General features: G+C 38.4%; 1 protein-coding gene across 1 annotated transcript in view; it reads right to left on the minus strand.

Annotated features, from left to right (window-relative positions):
- RELN (reelin) overlaps nt 1-13,006 on the minus strand; it is a 553,687-nt gene that overhangs the window by 68,399 nt on the left and 472,282 nt on the right. Inside the window, exons 39-42 of the mRNA XM_055590184.1 lie at nt 10,229-10,400; nt 10,025-10,127; nt 8,064-8,293; nt 94-314 (exon numbers count right to left, since the gene is read on the minus strand). Of these exons, the coding sequence (XP_055446159.1) occupies nt 94-314; nt 8,064-8,293; nt 10,025-10,127; nt 10,229-10,400 (726 nt within the window). The remainder of the gene's footprint in view (nt 1-93; nt 315-8,063; nt 8,294-10,024; nt 10,128-10,228; nt 10,401-13,006) is intronic.

The following is a 13,006-nucleotide window of genomic DNA, read 5'->3' on the forward strand; positions in this document are numbered from 1 at the left end:
AATCAGACATGACTGAAGCGACAGCAGACACAAACTGTGTTTAATGTGTAAATTCTTTCACAAAGTTATATAGGTTTCATAAGAAAAGATTACCTTCAAAATCATCCTTGAGAAAATCAGGATTTTTGGTGCTTATTTTACAGGTTGGACCTGAATAACCAGGATCACATATACACTTGGTTCCATTGATACAACTCCCGTGTCCATTACACATCTCTTCACATTGTGGACCAATATAGACATTATCAATGGCCCACGTCACTGGCTGTGAGCCAGCAGAATAAAACCCTTGGTACCATCTGAAACGCACAGATCTGGAAAAGAGATACAAGTCCTTCAAAAGCTAACCAACAGAATAATATCTTCAAAGTAAGCACATCTGATCAGTGAGCAGTGGGCAGTTACCACCTCTGCACCACATTCAAGTAGAAAACAAGGTTCAATATTTCAAGACCACAAATGACATTCCTCAATCTCTAGGATGTTGCCAATAAAGTTCCTGCTTTCTACAAGCCTTTCCCAATAGTGTCACTGTCAAAACTCCACCTGAATTTCTATCTTTTTCAACACTGACTTTCTTGGTGAGGCATTTTCCATTAAACATTATCTATGGGGCTTCCCAGCTCAAATGGTAAAGAACCTTCCTGGAATGCCAGAGACCTGGGTTCAATCCCTGGGTCAGGAAAATTCCATGAAGAAGAGCATGGCAACCCACTCCAGTATTCTTGCCTGGAGGATCCCGTGGACAGAGGAGCCTGGTGAGCTATAGTCCATGCGGTCACAAAGAGTCGGACACATCTGAGCGACTAACACACACATAAGCTCTGTTTGGGCTTCCCTGGTGGCTCAGATAGTAAAGAATCGGCCTGCAATGCAGGAGACCTGGGTTTGATCCCGGGTCAGGAAGATCCCCTGAAGAAGGGAGTGGCAACCCACTCCAGAATTCTTGTCTGGAGAATTCCATGGACAGAGGACCCTGGCAGGCTATTGTCCATGGGCTGGCAAAGAGTCAGACACAACTGAAGTGACTTAGCATGCATGTTTTGTTAACTAGTCCATTTTAAATGAACTTAAAATTCTCATAATATAAAAGTAATAATTAACTACTCAAAGTGTACAATTTGGTGGTGTTTAGTACATCCACATTGTTAGCTTGCCATCACCTCCATCAAGTTCCAAGACTTCATGCTAAAGGAAATCCTGCACTTATTAGCAGTCATTTTTGATTCTCCCCTACACACAGCCCCTGAAAACCTCTAAGCTATGTCCTGTCTCAGTGGATTTACCTATTCTAGATATTACATATAAGTGGAATCATATACCATGTGACCTTTACTGTCTGGCTTTAATCCCCTATCAAAAGTTTTCAGGGTTCATCCATGCTGTAGAAAGTATCAGAATTATAGTCTATTTATGACCCAATAATATTACATTGTATGGCTAAATCAACTTATTTATTCATTGATCAACTGATAGACATTTGTCTGTTTCCACTTTCTGGCTACTGTGAATAGTTATTTTATGAATATTTGTGTACAAATATTTGCTTGAATACCTGTTTTCAATTTTTTGGATAGGATGGTAGTAAATTTGCTAGGTAACATGGTAATTAACTAGCTCTTTAATTTCTCTATCTTCCACAATTTTGATGGAGGTTCCATTATAATAGCTATCACAGCTGTGAGTATTTAAAAGCACACCTATTTCTCTTTTTGGCTATGAGCTCCTAGAGACCAATACCCATACTTCTTTCTTTTTTGCAATCTTTTTTGTGCCTAGTGCAGTGTTTCACACATAGCAGATGCTCAGTTAGTATTTCTTGAATGTCACTTTTTGTGGAAAGAACACTAGGGTGTTCTGGACTTTGTCCTATTGGCAACAGAGACCCTCAAAAGATTATTCTAAAGAGACAAATGACAAAGTCAAGTTTTAGTTAAATGTCTCTTATTTCTTAATTTCTCTTTAAATGAAAAGCAATTTTGCTTTTTACTTGTAAGATGATTGTCCTATCATATTGCTGAAGATAAGTTAACTCTTTAGAAATAATCTATATATTTAGGTAGCAGGCCAGAAATACTAATAATTGAGTATATTTTATTATGTATAAAACTCAGTTCAAAGAAGACAGTCTTTTTTCAGAGGAGCTAGATATAGAGATGGTCACACAAGTCACTCCCATCTCTTTCAGAATTTTCCACAGTTTATTGTGATCCACACAGTCAAAGGATCTGGCATAGTCAATAAAGCAGAAATAGATATTTTTCTGGAACTCTCTTGCTTTCTTGATGATCCAGCGGATGTTGGCAATTTGATCTCTGGTTCCTCTTCTGGTTCCTCTGCCTTTTCTAAAACCAGCTTGAACATCTGGAAGTTCACAGTTAACATATTGCTGAAGCCTGGCTTGGAGAATTTTGAGCATTACTTTACTAGCGTGTGTGATGAGTGCAATTGTGCAGTAGTTTGAGCAGTCTTTGGCATTGCCTTTCTTTGGGACTGGAATGAAAACTGACCTTTTCCAGTCCTGTGGCCACTGCCAAGTCTTCCAAATTTGCTGGCATACTGAGTGCAGCACTTTCACAGCATCATCTTTTAGGATCTGAAATAGCTCAACTGGAATTCCATCACTTCTACTAGCTTTGTTCATAGCGATGCTTTCTAAGGCCCATTTGACTTCACATTCTAGGATGTCTGGCTCTTGGTGAGTGATCACACCATCATGGTTAGCTGGGTCATGAAGATCTTTTTTGTACAGTTCTTCTGTATATTCTTGCCACATCTTCTTAATATCTTCTGCTTCTGTTAGGTCCATACCATTCCTGTCCTTTATTGTACCCATCGTTGCATGAAATGTTCCCTTGGTATCTCTAATTTTCTTGATGAGATCTCTAGTCTTTCCCATTCTATTGTTTTCCCCTATTTCTTTGCATTGATCACTAAGGAAGGCTTTCTTATCTCTCCTTGCTATTCTTTGGAACTCTGCATTCAAATGGGTATATCTTTCCTTTTCTCCTTTGCTTTTTGCTTCTCTTATTTTCACAGCTATTTGTAAGGCCTCCTCAGACAGCCATTTTGCTTTTTTGCATTTCTTTTTCTTGAATACCAGACCACCTGACCTGCCTCTTGAGAAATCTGTATGCAGGTCAGGAAGCAACAGTTAGAACTGGACATGGAACAACAGACTGGTTCCAAATAGGAAAAGGAGTACGTCAAGGCTGTATATTGTCACCCTGCTTATTTAACTTTTATGCAGAGTACATCATGAGAAATGCTGGGCTGGATGAAGCACAAGCTGGAATCAAGATTGCCAGGAGAAATACCAATAACCTCAGATTTGCAGATGACACCACCCTTATGGCAGAAAGTGAAGAAGAACTAAAGAGCCTGTTGATGAAAGTGAAAGAGGAGAGTGAAAAAGTTGGTTTAAAGCTCAACATTCAGAAAACTAAGATCATGGCATCTGGTCCCATCACTTCATAGCAAATAGATGGGGAAACAGTGGAAACAGTGGCTGACTTTATTTTTCTAGGCTCCAAAATCACTGCAGATGGTGATTGCTGCCATGAAATTAAAAGATGCTTATTCCTTGCATATGACCAACTTAGACAGCATATTAAAAAGCAGAGACATTACTTTGCCAACAAAGGTCCATCTAGTCAAGGCTATGGTTTTTCCAGTAGTCATGTATGGATGTGAGAGTTGGACTATAAAGAAAGCTGAGCACAGAAGAATTGATGCTTTTGAACTGTGGTACTGGAGAAGACTGTTGAGAGTCCCTTGGACTGCAAGGAGATCCAACCAATCCATCCTAAAAGAAATCAATCCTGGGTGTTCATTGGAAGACTGACATTGATGCTGAAACTCCAGTACTTTGGGCACCTGATACGAAGAACTGACTCATCTGAAAAGACCCTGATGCTGGGAAAGATTGAGGGCAGGAGGAGAAGGGGATGACAGAGGATGAGATGGTCGGATGGCAACACCGATTCAATGGACATGAGTTTGGGTAAACTCCGGAAGTTGGTGATGGACAGGGAGGCCTGGTGTGCTGCAGTTCATGGGATCACAAAGAGTCGGACATGACTGAGTGACTGAACTGAACTGACACAAGTCAGAAGTGTTAGTCGCTCTGTCGTTTCCAACTCTTTGTGACCCTATGGACTGCAGCCCACCAGGCTCCCCTGTCCATGGGATTTTCCAGGCAAGTATACTGGAGTGAGTTGCCATTTCCTTCTCCAGGGGATCTTTCCAACCCAGTGCACTCATATTAGTACCCTATGAATTGGCCCAATTTTCAATTATATAGAATCAAATTCAGAATAATTTTTTATTTGAGAAACAGAAATTAGAAGTCAGTATCAGAAACATTTATTAGACTTCTAAAGTTTAGTAGGTAGTAAAGCAGACAGAGTCAAGTTCCCACATATATTTTTAACCCTAATTTCGTTGTTCATATCAAGACTCCAACTATATTAAGGTGCCCCCAAAATGCCAGTTCATAACTAAATTTTATTATCTAATACCTGTCAGAGTTTAGTCTTGGCAAGAAGCACTTCCTACCTTTTGAACTTTTCAGACTGCTGAGCTGAGGGAAATGGCTGGAGTTTTCCTTTGAACAAAAGCCTACATGGGTTTTTTTGAACTTCTTATTTATTCAAATGTTCTGAATACAAATGAACCACCTTGGTTGGATATTTATTATTGTTCACCTGTCTTGACACAGAAACGGCAAGCACTATGATAAATGGACTGAAGGGTCTGGTTTCACTGTGGTTCCCCATCTGCTGAAATCTTATTTTGAAAATTTCTCACTGCCACCCTCCCTAGTGAATGTCAGTGTCTGTTCTCCCAGGCTAGTGGTATTCAAAAGATCTGTTTTTTAAATGTAAACTTTAAATTTCAAGCACACAGCAGTGCTTTCATTAAATAGGGGTTTTGGTTGACTCATTATGAAACTGTACAAAGCAAAAGGAATTAGGAAGTTTCAAAGACAAAAAGACTCCAAATGAAAAAGACACAAGGGTGATGTGAATAATATGTGATAGAAGCTCAATACTTAACACTTCAAATGTGAATTGACATTTGAAATGGCAAAAATGCCATTTCTACACCTGAAACACTTAGTGTAGTTTTTTTGGCACCTAGTATCCGGTGAGTGCACATAAAAGGGCAATTTAAACACGGGTAATATATTTTTCTTAGCATCTAGCACTTGTGCCACTATTATGTACCATGTTGAATACAAACCAAGGAATGGTTCACTGAGTTGGAGAAAATTTAACTTTTGCCTTCCAGCAACTCATGCCTGTGTGGGTTTTAAGAAGAGTGCTAATTGTTTTCCTGAACAAGGACTAGAGAACACTTCTAAGGCAAATTCTTCTCTTTGCAGGAACTGTTGAAGTCAGTTTGAAAGGTAAGTTCATACCATTGTAAAAGCTGGCATGCCTCCTTAACACGTTTACTTTCTTTTCGTAGAAATGAAAATCACATGGAATATAAAGAAAAAGATGGTTAAGTTCTGTACCTTTTATAATTAGAGGAGGCAAATTTTAAACTGAATCCCAATATCAGTAGGTAAAAATATAGATGTCTGCATTTCTCTTGCTCAAATTATATCACCATACCTCATGTATAAGCATAGCCTGGTGGGCAAAATCAACTGATAGTGATGGCAGGCTCTGGGACCCTTGAATACTGTCCTGGGGTGGGGAGCTTCATTCAGTACCTCTGTTTGGCAGTGATCTTATTTCATACGCCTTTAAAATGGATTATTTTCATGTAGGAACTTTCAGAAGCATGTCTCAGTTGTTAAGACTATCTAAACTCATGGCTTTCACCCTATCTTTATGGTTGTTTTCTATTTAACCTAATTCTTACCTGAGCCATTGGAAGAAATTAATAGTCCACTTAAATGAAAACCTGGAGCTTTTCACAATACCATAATGACCATGGTATAGGTCATAGGTGTAAAAGTGATTGGCTATCCAACCATTTTTCCCTGTCTACACTGCCCATAAGGGCTTCCCAGGTGGCTCAGTGGTAAATAATCCACCTATAATGTAGGAGACACGGGTTTGATTCCTGAGTTGGGAAGATCTCTTGGAGAAGGAAATGACAACCCACTCCAATATTCTTGCCTGGGAATTTCTATGTACAGAGGAGCTGGAGGGCTACAGACCATTGGGTCGCAAAAGAGTCAGACATGACTTAGTGACTAAAGAACAGTAGTACTTCCCATAAACATGGACTTTGGGCATCTATCCCTCTGTTGCAGCTCTTGGTCTTTTGGCCATAGCTAAATGGCTCAGATTTTATTTTCTAGAAATGTAGAATTAAGAATTCTAGAAAATGAGAGCTGGAGTTTGATGAGTGATGTTACTATTAGCATGACAAAAAGGATCACAAACTCCTTTTGCTGATGTCCTCACACTTTCTCAGTGGAGTCCATGATTTCCTAGCATGTTTCTAATAAGTTCTTCCACTGCTTTTGGTAAGCCTCTTTATATTTCTTGCAACATATAATCCTAAATAACACAATTGACTTTGTGTAAAAAGTTTTTTCCTGAGCTATTTCCCCCTGCTAATTCTTATATAGACAGGTTCACACCCCACCTCCATACACCCTAATAGCAGCTTTCTGGTTGTGCTGACTGAGTCATCAGCTCTATCTATTCTTATGGTCTTCAGAGATTCTCCTTGCTTCCTTGACTATCACTTCTAAAGAATCTTGAGGATGTTTTATTTAGTAATGCTTATTTTTTTAAATTAGATTTTCTAATAATTAGAACAGTATCCTGGTATAACAGTAAGAATTAATAAATTATATACTCAATAGTATAAAATATTAGAGTCCTTAGCAATCAAATTACAAAAATTTTGCTGATGGTATCATGAGGAGTGAATGGATTTATGTTCAAAGAGAATGAAGACTTTTGAAGAGCACTTTCACCCTTTTGGAAAAGTACTAGGTATTAGTACTTTCGCTTGAAGACTTGAGACTTCTAATTATGCTGAGTTTCACATGGGGAATGTAAATCTATCCCCATCTTGAAAGTATAATATTAGTACTTTTTTTTTTTAATACCCTAAAAGAGTAAGTTCTTTATTCTGAGGGAAAAGACAAATTCCGAAGTAGGCCACTTTGTTGACTTTCTCTCTTTGTTCACCTATATTATTAGTTTTATTTTTTGAACTATACTTTTCATTTCATATTTAATGGGATTAAAGTTCTTTACTTCCAAATAACTTTTCAATGGAAGAGTCACATATATGTAACAAGAATACTGAGAGAGGTTGAAAAAATAGAAATACCTGGGGGAAGAGTGCTTATGTGTATATATATATATATATATATATATATATATACATACATACATACATATATATATATATATTTTTTATGAAACACCTGGAATATTCTGCGGCTTCCACCCTCCATATGTGCCCTCTCCTTGCACAAAAGATATAAGTAGATATTTGAAAGTAAAACTTCTAACTGCATTTAAATTGTGAGGTGGGGGACAGATTATAACACTGGGGAAAAACTATATTTCTGTTGCTTCTTAATTGATCTAATAAAGACCCATGTAGATATAAACCTCAGGACAGGGTGCTGCCTACGGTGTGCTCTTTTAAATCTGTCTTCAAGCCAAATGTTCTTTAGCTTCCGAGGAGGCTCAGTGGTAAAAGAATCCACCTGCCAATGCAAGAAACACAGGAGACGTGGGTTCAATCCCTGGGTTAGGAGGATCTCTGGAGTAGGAAATGGCAACCTACCCCAGCATTCTTGCCCAGAAAATTCCATGGACAGAGGACTTTGGAGGGCTATAGTCCATGCAGTCACAAAGAGTTGGACAGAACTGAGCACCCGTACACACTCAAACCATGAATTAGTAGTATGTCAGCTCAGTGTCCTATGTTTTAAACATCCACTGATCTGCTTTCAGTGGAGAACTGAGGAAGAAACGTAAGGTGGACATTTCTGTGATAAAGTGGCAAGTCAACCATGACATCGTGAAGAAAACTGTGAAATGAGAAAAAAATAGCTGGAAGCAGTAGGTCCTTACCCACAAAGGTGCAGCTTCCCGAAGTGCACGACCTCCCTCCTCCAGCCCTGGGTGGTCCCTGCATAATAGGTGCTGCTCGGGTGGTGCTCAGTGGAGCACAAGGAGCTGACATGGCCGCTGCTGTGGTAGCAGAGGGGGAGCAGCAGGTGCCAGGTTGCCCCGAAGTCCCTGGAAAATTCCAGTCTGACCGGATCAGCAGAGGAGCTATCAGTTGAGCATCCGACATTGATCTTGACGAAGAAGAAAAAAATGATACAAATTACCTCAGAGCAACAAGCCTTGAAATGATTCACCACTTCATTATTTTCTCGAGGGTCCATTTTCCTGGGAACTGTCTTGCTGAAATATTTAACACCATGAAAATCTGTTTTGCCTGAGTAATATTGCATATTACCTTTAAATAATACTTTTTCATAAAGAACCTCAAAGGGCCTCATGAAAAATTTATTTTCCCTCATTTTTATAAAAAGCTAGGAAGTGAAAAAAAAAAAAAAAAGCTAGGAAGTGAATAAGGCAGAGACTGGCATGGAATTCCAAAATTTACCTTTAGCCCACATTCATTGCCAAGCCATACAAACTGTAGTGAAAAGATTGTTTCTCTTATTTTAACCATTAGCTTTTTTTCAGACTGCTGGATGGGAAGACCTTCTATTTTTCATCTTGTGACACCTTCAAACAATCCAAAGTTTTGCACATGGAGAATCTCCAGTATGTTTTCAATATTAAAACAGAATGAAATAAAATTATTGTCACCATTTCCCAGCATAGTGAGAACATTCTCAGAAAGGACTTTTTAAACATGAGGGAAACAATCACTTCATTCCTGTTTCATGCTTTCAAGTGAATTAAACTAAAACTTAAACAAATGGATGCGATTCTTTTCATGAAAAAAAATTTCCCTCTTCCAACTGGGATTAACATTTTATTGCTGTCATAGCAACTGGATATATTTCTATAATTTTTGTTCTTGTTGAAGTTACTCCTCTTTTCTTTTGATGGGTAAACTATTCTGATTGAGTAAACTTTTCCACCTATAGACATTTGTTTCTACCTAGATTCTTTTAATAACAGAACTCTTGAAAGGGCCACAGATATTACTTTTATTAACATTTAAAGCATAAATAATAGAAAATATAAAACAAGTTATATAAGTAACTTAAAAAATTAGAAAATATAACAGAAAGCTTAGAAGAGAGAATAATTTCTCCACTAAGGCATCATTTGGTCTCTGATTTTAAGATGAAAGAAACAACTCTAATTTAGAGGATACAATTAATCTAGAGCAAATATTAAAACTTTTGTTGACACAATTAGGCACTAATTTAAGCCTGTCCAATGATTAGTATAGGTTTCAACCATGAAACAAGTATCTTCAGAAGTTAAGACTATTGAGCCTTAGCACAATGTATCTTTGGTTCTGCTGATTTTATCTAAGTTTTTAAAATATATAAAAGTTTTTTTCTATACATTTAAAATTTCTGTCTTGAAAAATAAAAGGAGTCCATAAAGAGTGATGAAATATACAGAAATTAAAAAAAATAGTAAGTATTATTTTATCTGTAAAATTCATGACATCATGATAAATATTAAACAAAAGTGCTGGCCTTGTATAGACTATAATCACACTAACCTGGGTCTTAAGTAACACATAAAAATTGTGAAAAATAGCACTAGAATAGTATAGTCCTTTTCATTTTTATAATGTTTGAAATAATTTGACAATTTCTCATTGTAGTAGGTGAGGAAATTATATCATAAATGAAGGACTAAAAATTCAGAAATAAACTTTAGTAGGATAATACATTCTGCTAATAAAAATGAATTATGATGTAAAACCTCTTTTGTCCTTGCACAAAAATGGAAAGTCATAATGCATGAAATCATCTGAGATTTTCCTCCTCTTTCCTAGCTTTTGTTCAAGATAAAATTTAAAGCATTACTAATAGAACAAAGTCAAGTACCTCAAATTGTATGATGGTGTTCTCATTCACATTCAGGTCACGAGTAGTAATGGAATGCTCACCAACTTCATTGGAAACAAACACCATAGCTGAATCTTCCTCACTGTTACACAAGAAAACAACAAGGAATCCATTTAGGCAAAAGCTCATTGTGATCTCTACAGAGCAGTGGCTTTATTTTTAACTTTTCAATTAAATACTTACGGTGCTCCTTTGGAAGAATATGGGCAATAAAGACCAATGTTACCACCAGGATAGAAAAACCAATTGTCTTCTCTGGGCCCAAAGTCAAAAGTATCCAGAAGCATCACGGGGTTATTTAAATTATTTCCATCAATGATGAAGTCATCAACAATCCAGATTTCTTCTTTCTTACCTATGGCATTTTTGGATAAAGCAAGTTTTCAAAGGTGAAAACTGGATGAACATTTTTGCTCAAAGGAAGAAAGGAAAGAAGGAACTCAGTAACTATTGGTTTAAACATATGCCTTCTAGAAAAAGAAGCACAAACTATATAATACTGTGTTATCAGATTAAAGTATGGAAAAAATTATGCTTTCAATCCTTTTAAGTTGACATTGCATGAAAGAGCCTCACTAATTTCAGAAGACTGGTAAGAGTTTGCTTCCCTTCCTGTCACAGCAGTGCTATGGTACCATGGACCCTCCAGCAGCAAGAGTGGGCTTTGAGTTATGTTTTCATTGTTTAAGGGAATCTGTAACATGCCTGGATCTATGAGGATGGATGGTCAGCCTGTGGATTTATAAATGAGTTACACTAACTAGTCTATTTATGGAGCAACTCAGGATATTTTAGAGGAGAAGGCAATGGCAACCCACTCTAGTACTCTTGCCTGGAAAATCCCATGGACGGAGGAGCCTGATAGGCTGCAGTCCATGGGGTCGCTAAGAGTTGGACATGACTGAGTGACTTCACTTTCACTTTTAAAAAAAAAAAATTTATTTTTAAACTTTACAATATTGTATTGGTTTTGCCAAACATCGAAATGAATCTGCCACAGGTATACATGTATTCGCCATCCTGAACCCTCCTTCCTCCTCCCTCCCCATACCATCCCTCTGGGTCGTCCCAGTGCACCAGCCCCAAGCATCCAGTATCGTGCATCGAACCTGGACTGGTGACTCGTTCCATATATGATATTATACGTATTTCAATGCCATTCTCCTAAATCATCCCACCCTCTCCCTCTCCCACAGAGTCCAAAAGACGGTTCTATACATCTGTGTCTCTTTTGCTGTCTCGTACACAGGATTATTGTTACCATCTTTCTAAATTCCATATATATGTGTTAGTATACTGTATTGGTGTTTTTCTTTCTGGCTTACTTCACTCTGTATAATAGGCTCCAGTTTCATCTACCTCATTAGAACTGATTCAAATGTATTCTTTTTAATGGCTGAGTAGTACTCCATTGTGTATATGTACCACAGCTTTCGTAGCCATTCATCTGTTGATGAACATTTAGGCTGCTTCCATGTCCTCGCTATTATAAACAGTGCTGCGATGAACATTGGAGTACACGTGTCTCTTTCAATTCTGGTTTCCTCAGTATGTATGCCCAGCAGTGGGATTGCTGGGTCATAAGGCAGTTCTATTTCCAGTTTTTTAAGGAATCTTCACTTTTCACTTTCCCGCATTGGAGAAAGAAATGGCAACCCACTCCAGTGTTCTTGCCTGGAGAATCCCAGGGATGGGGGAGCCTGGTGGGCTGCTTCTATGGGGTCGCACAGGGTCGGACACAACTGAAGCAACTTAGCAGCAGCAGCAGCAGGATAGTTTAGAGTCAACTCATGACTTAGACGGAGAAGGCAATGGCACCCCACTCCAGTACTCTTGCCTGGAAAATCCCATGGATGAAGGAGTCCGGAAGGCTGCAGTCCATGGGGTCGCTGAGGGTCGGACACGACTGAGCGACTTCACTTTTACTTTCACTTTCATGCATTGGAGAAGGAAATGGCAACCCACTCCAGTGTTCTTGCCTGGAGAATCCCAGGGATGGGGGAGCCTGGTGGGCTGCCGTCTATGGGGTCACACAGAGTCAGACACAACTGAAGTGACTTAGCAGCATGACTTAGAATCATGTTTCCTTTAGGCTTAAGGACCATGGCCATTACAACACTGGCTTGTTGTGCAGCTTTGCTGCTGCCGCCGCTAAGTCGCTTCAGTCGTGTCCAACTCTGTGCGGCTTTATTTAATTGTTAAAAACTACACAGAAGAAAACATTCTGTTATATGTTACTTTATTTTTCCTTTAATACTTTTCAAAACATGTATGTTTAGTTGGAGCTATATGGGAACATACAGAAAATTAGGAAAATCACTCTTTAGGCTGTCATAGAATTTGATTCAGCAACTCAGGTAGGGTGTTTAAGTAAGGTATTTGCTGTTTTATTGTTAAGTCATGTCCAACTCTTTTGTGACCCCAAGGACTGTATCCCACCAGGCTCCTCTGTCCATGGGATTTTCCAGGCAAAAATATTGGAATGGGTTGCCATTTCCTTCTCCATGGGATCTTCCCAACCCAGGGATCGAACCCAGGTCTCTGCATTGCAGGTAGATTCTTTACCACCGAGCCTCCTGAGAAGCCCAAGGAAGATATTACTGAGTAGATAAGAAGGGTAAGCCCAGTGCTTTTGCAAAACACTGCTTGGATTGAACTGGAAATGAGGTGATAAGACCATGCCAAGCAGAAACAACAAGGTTCCCCAAGGCTGCTACTTCACTGATTGCTACTTTTAGTAGAATTCTTATAAAATATATAAAAGGATCTATAAATAGAAGCCTATAGAAACAACCTGATGATTTAAATGAAGTCACATGTGCCTTTCCCTCTCTAATCCTATCACTGTTCTAATCCTAGTAGCTTTCTTCCCTTTTCTTGTTTTGGAAGCAACTGGTGAAAGAAATGAAGAAAAATTGGTAAGCATTCCAAACATAATATGAAGACAACTATCCTCTGGAC

This window comes from Bubalus kerabau, chromosome 8, assembly GCF_029407905.1.
Source record: "Bubalus kerabau isolate K-KA32 ecotype Philippines breed swamp buffalo chromosome 8, PCC_UOA_SB_1v2, whole genome shotgun sequence".
NCBI lineage: Eukaryota > Metazoa > Chordata > Mammalia > Artiodactyla > Bovidae > Bubalus > Bubalus kerabau.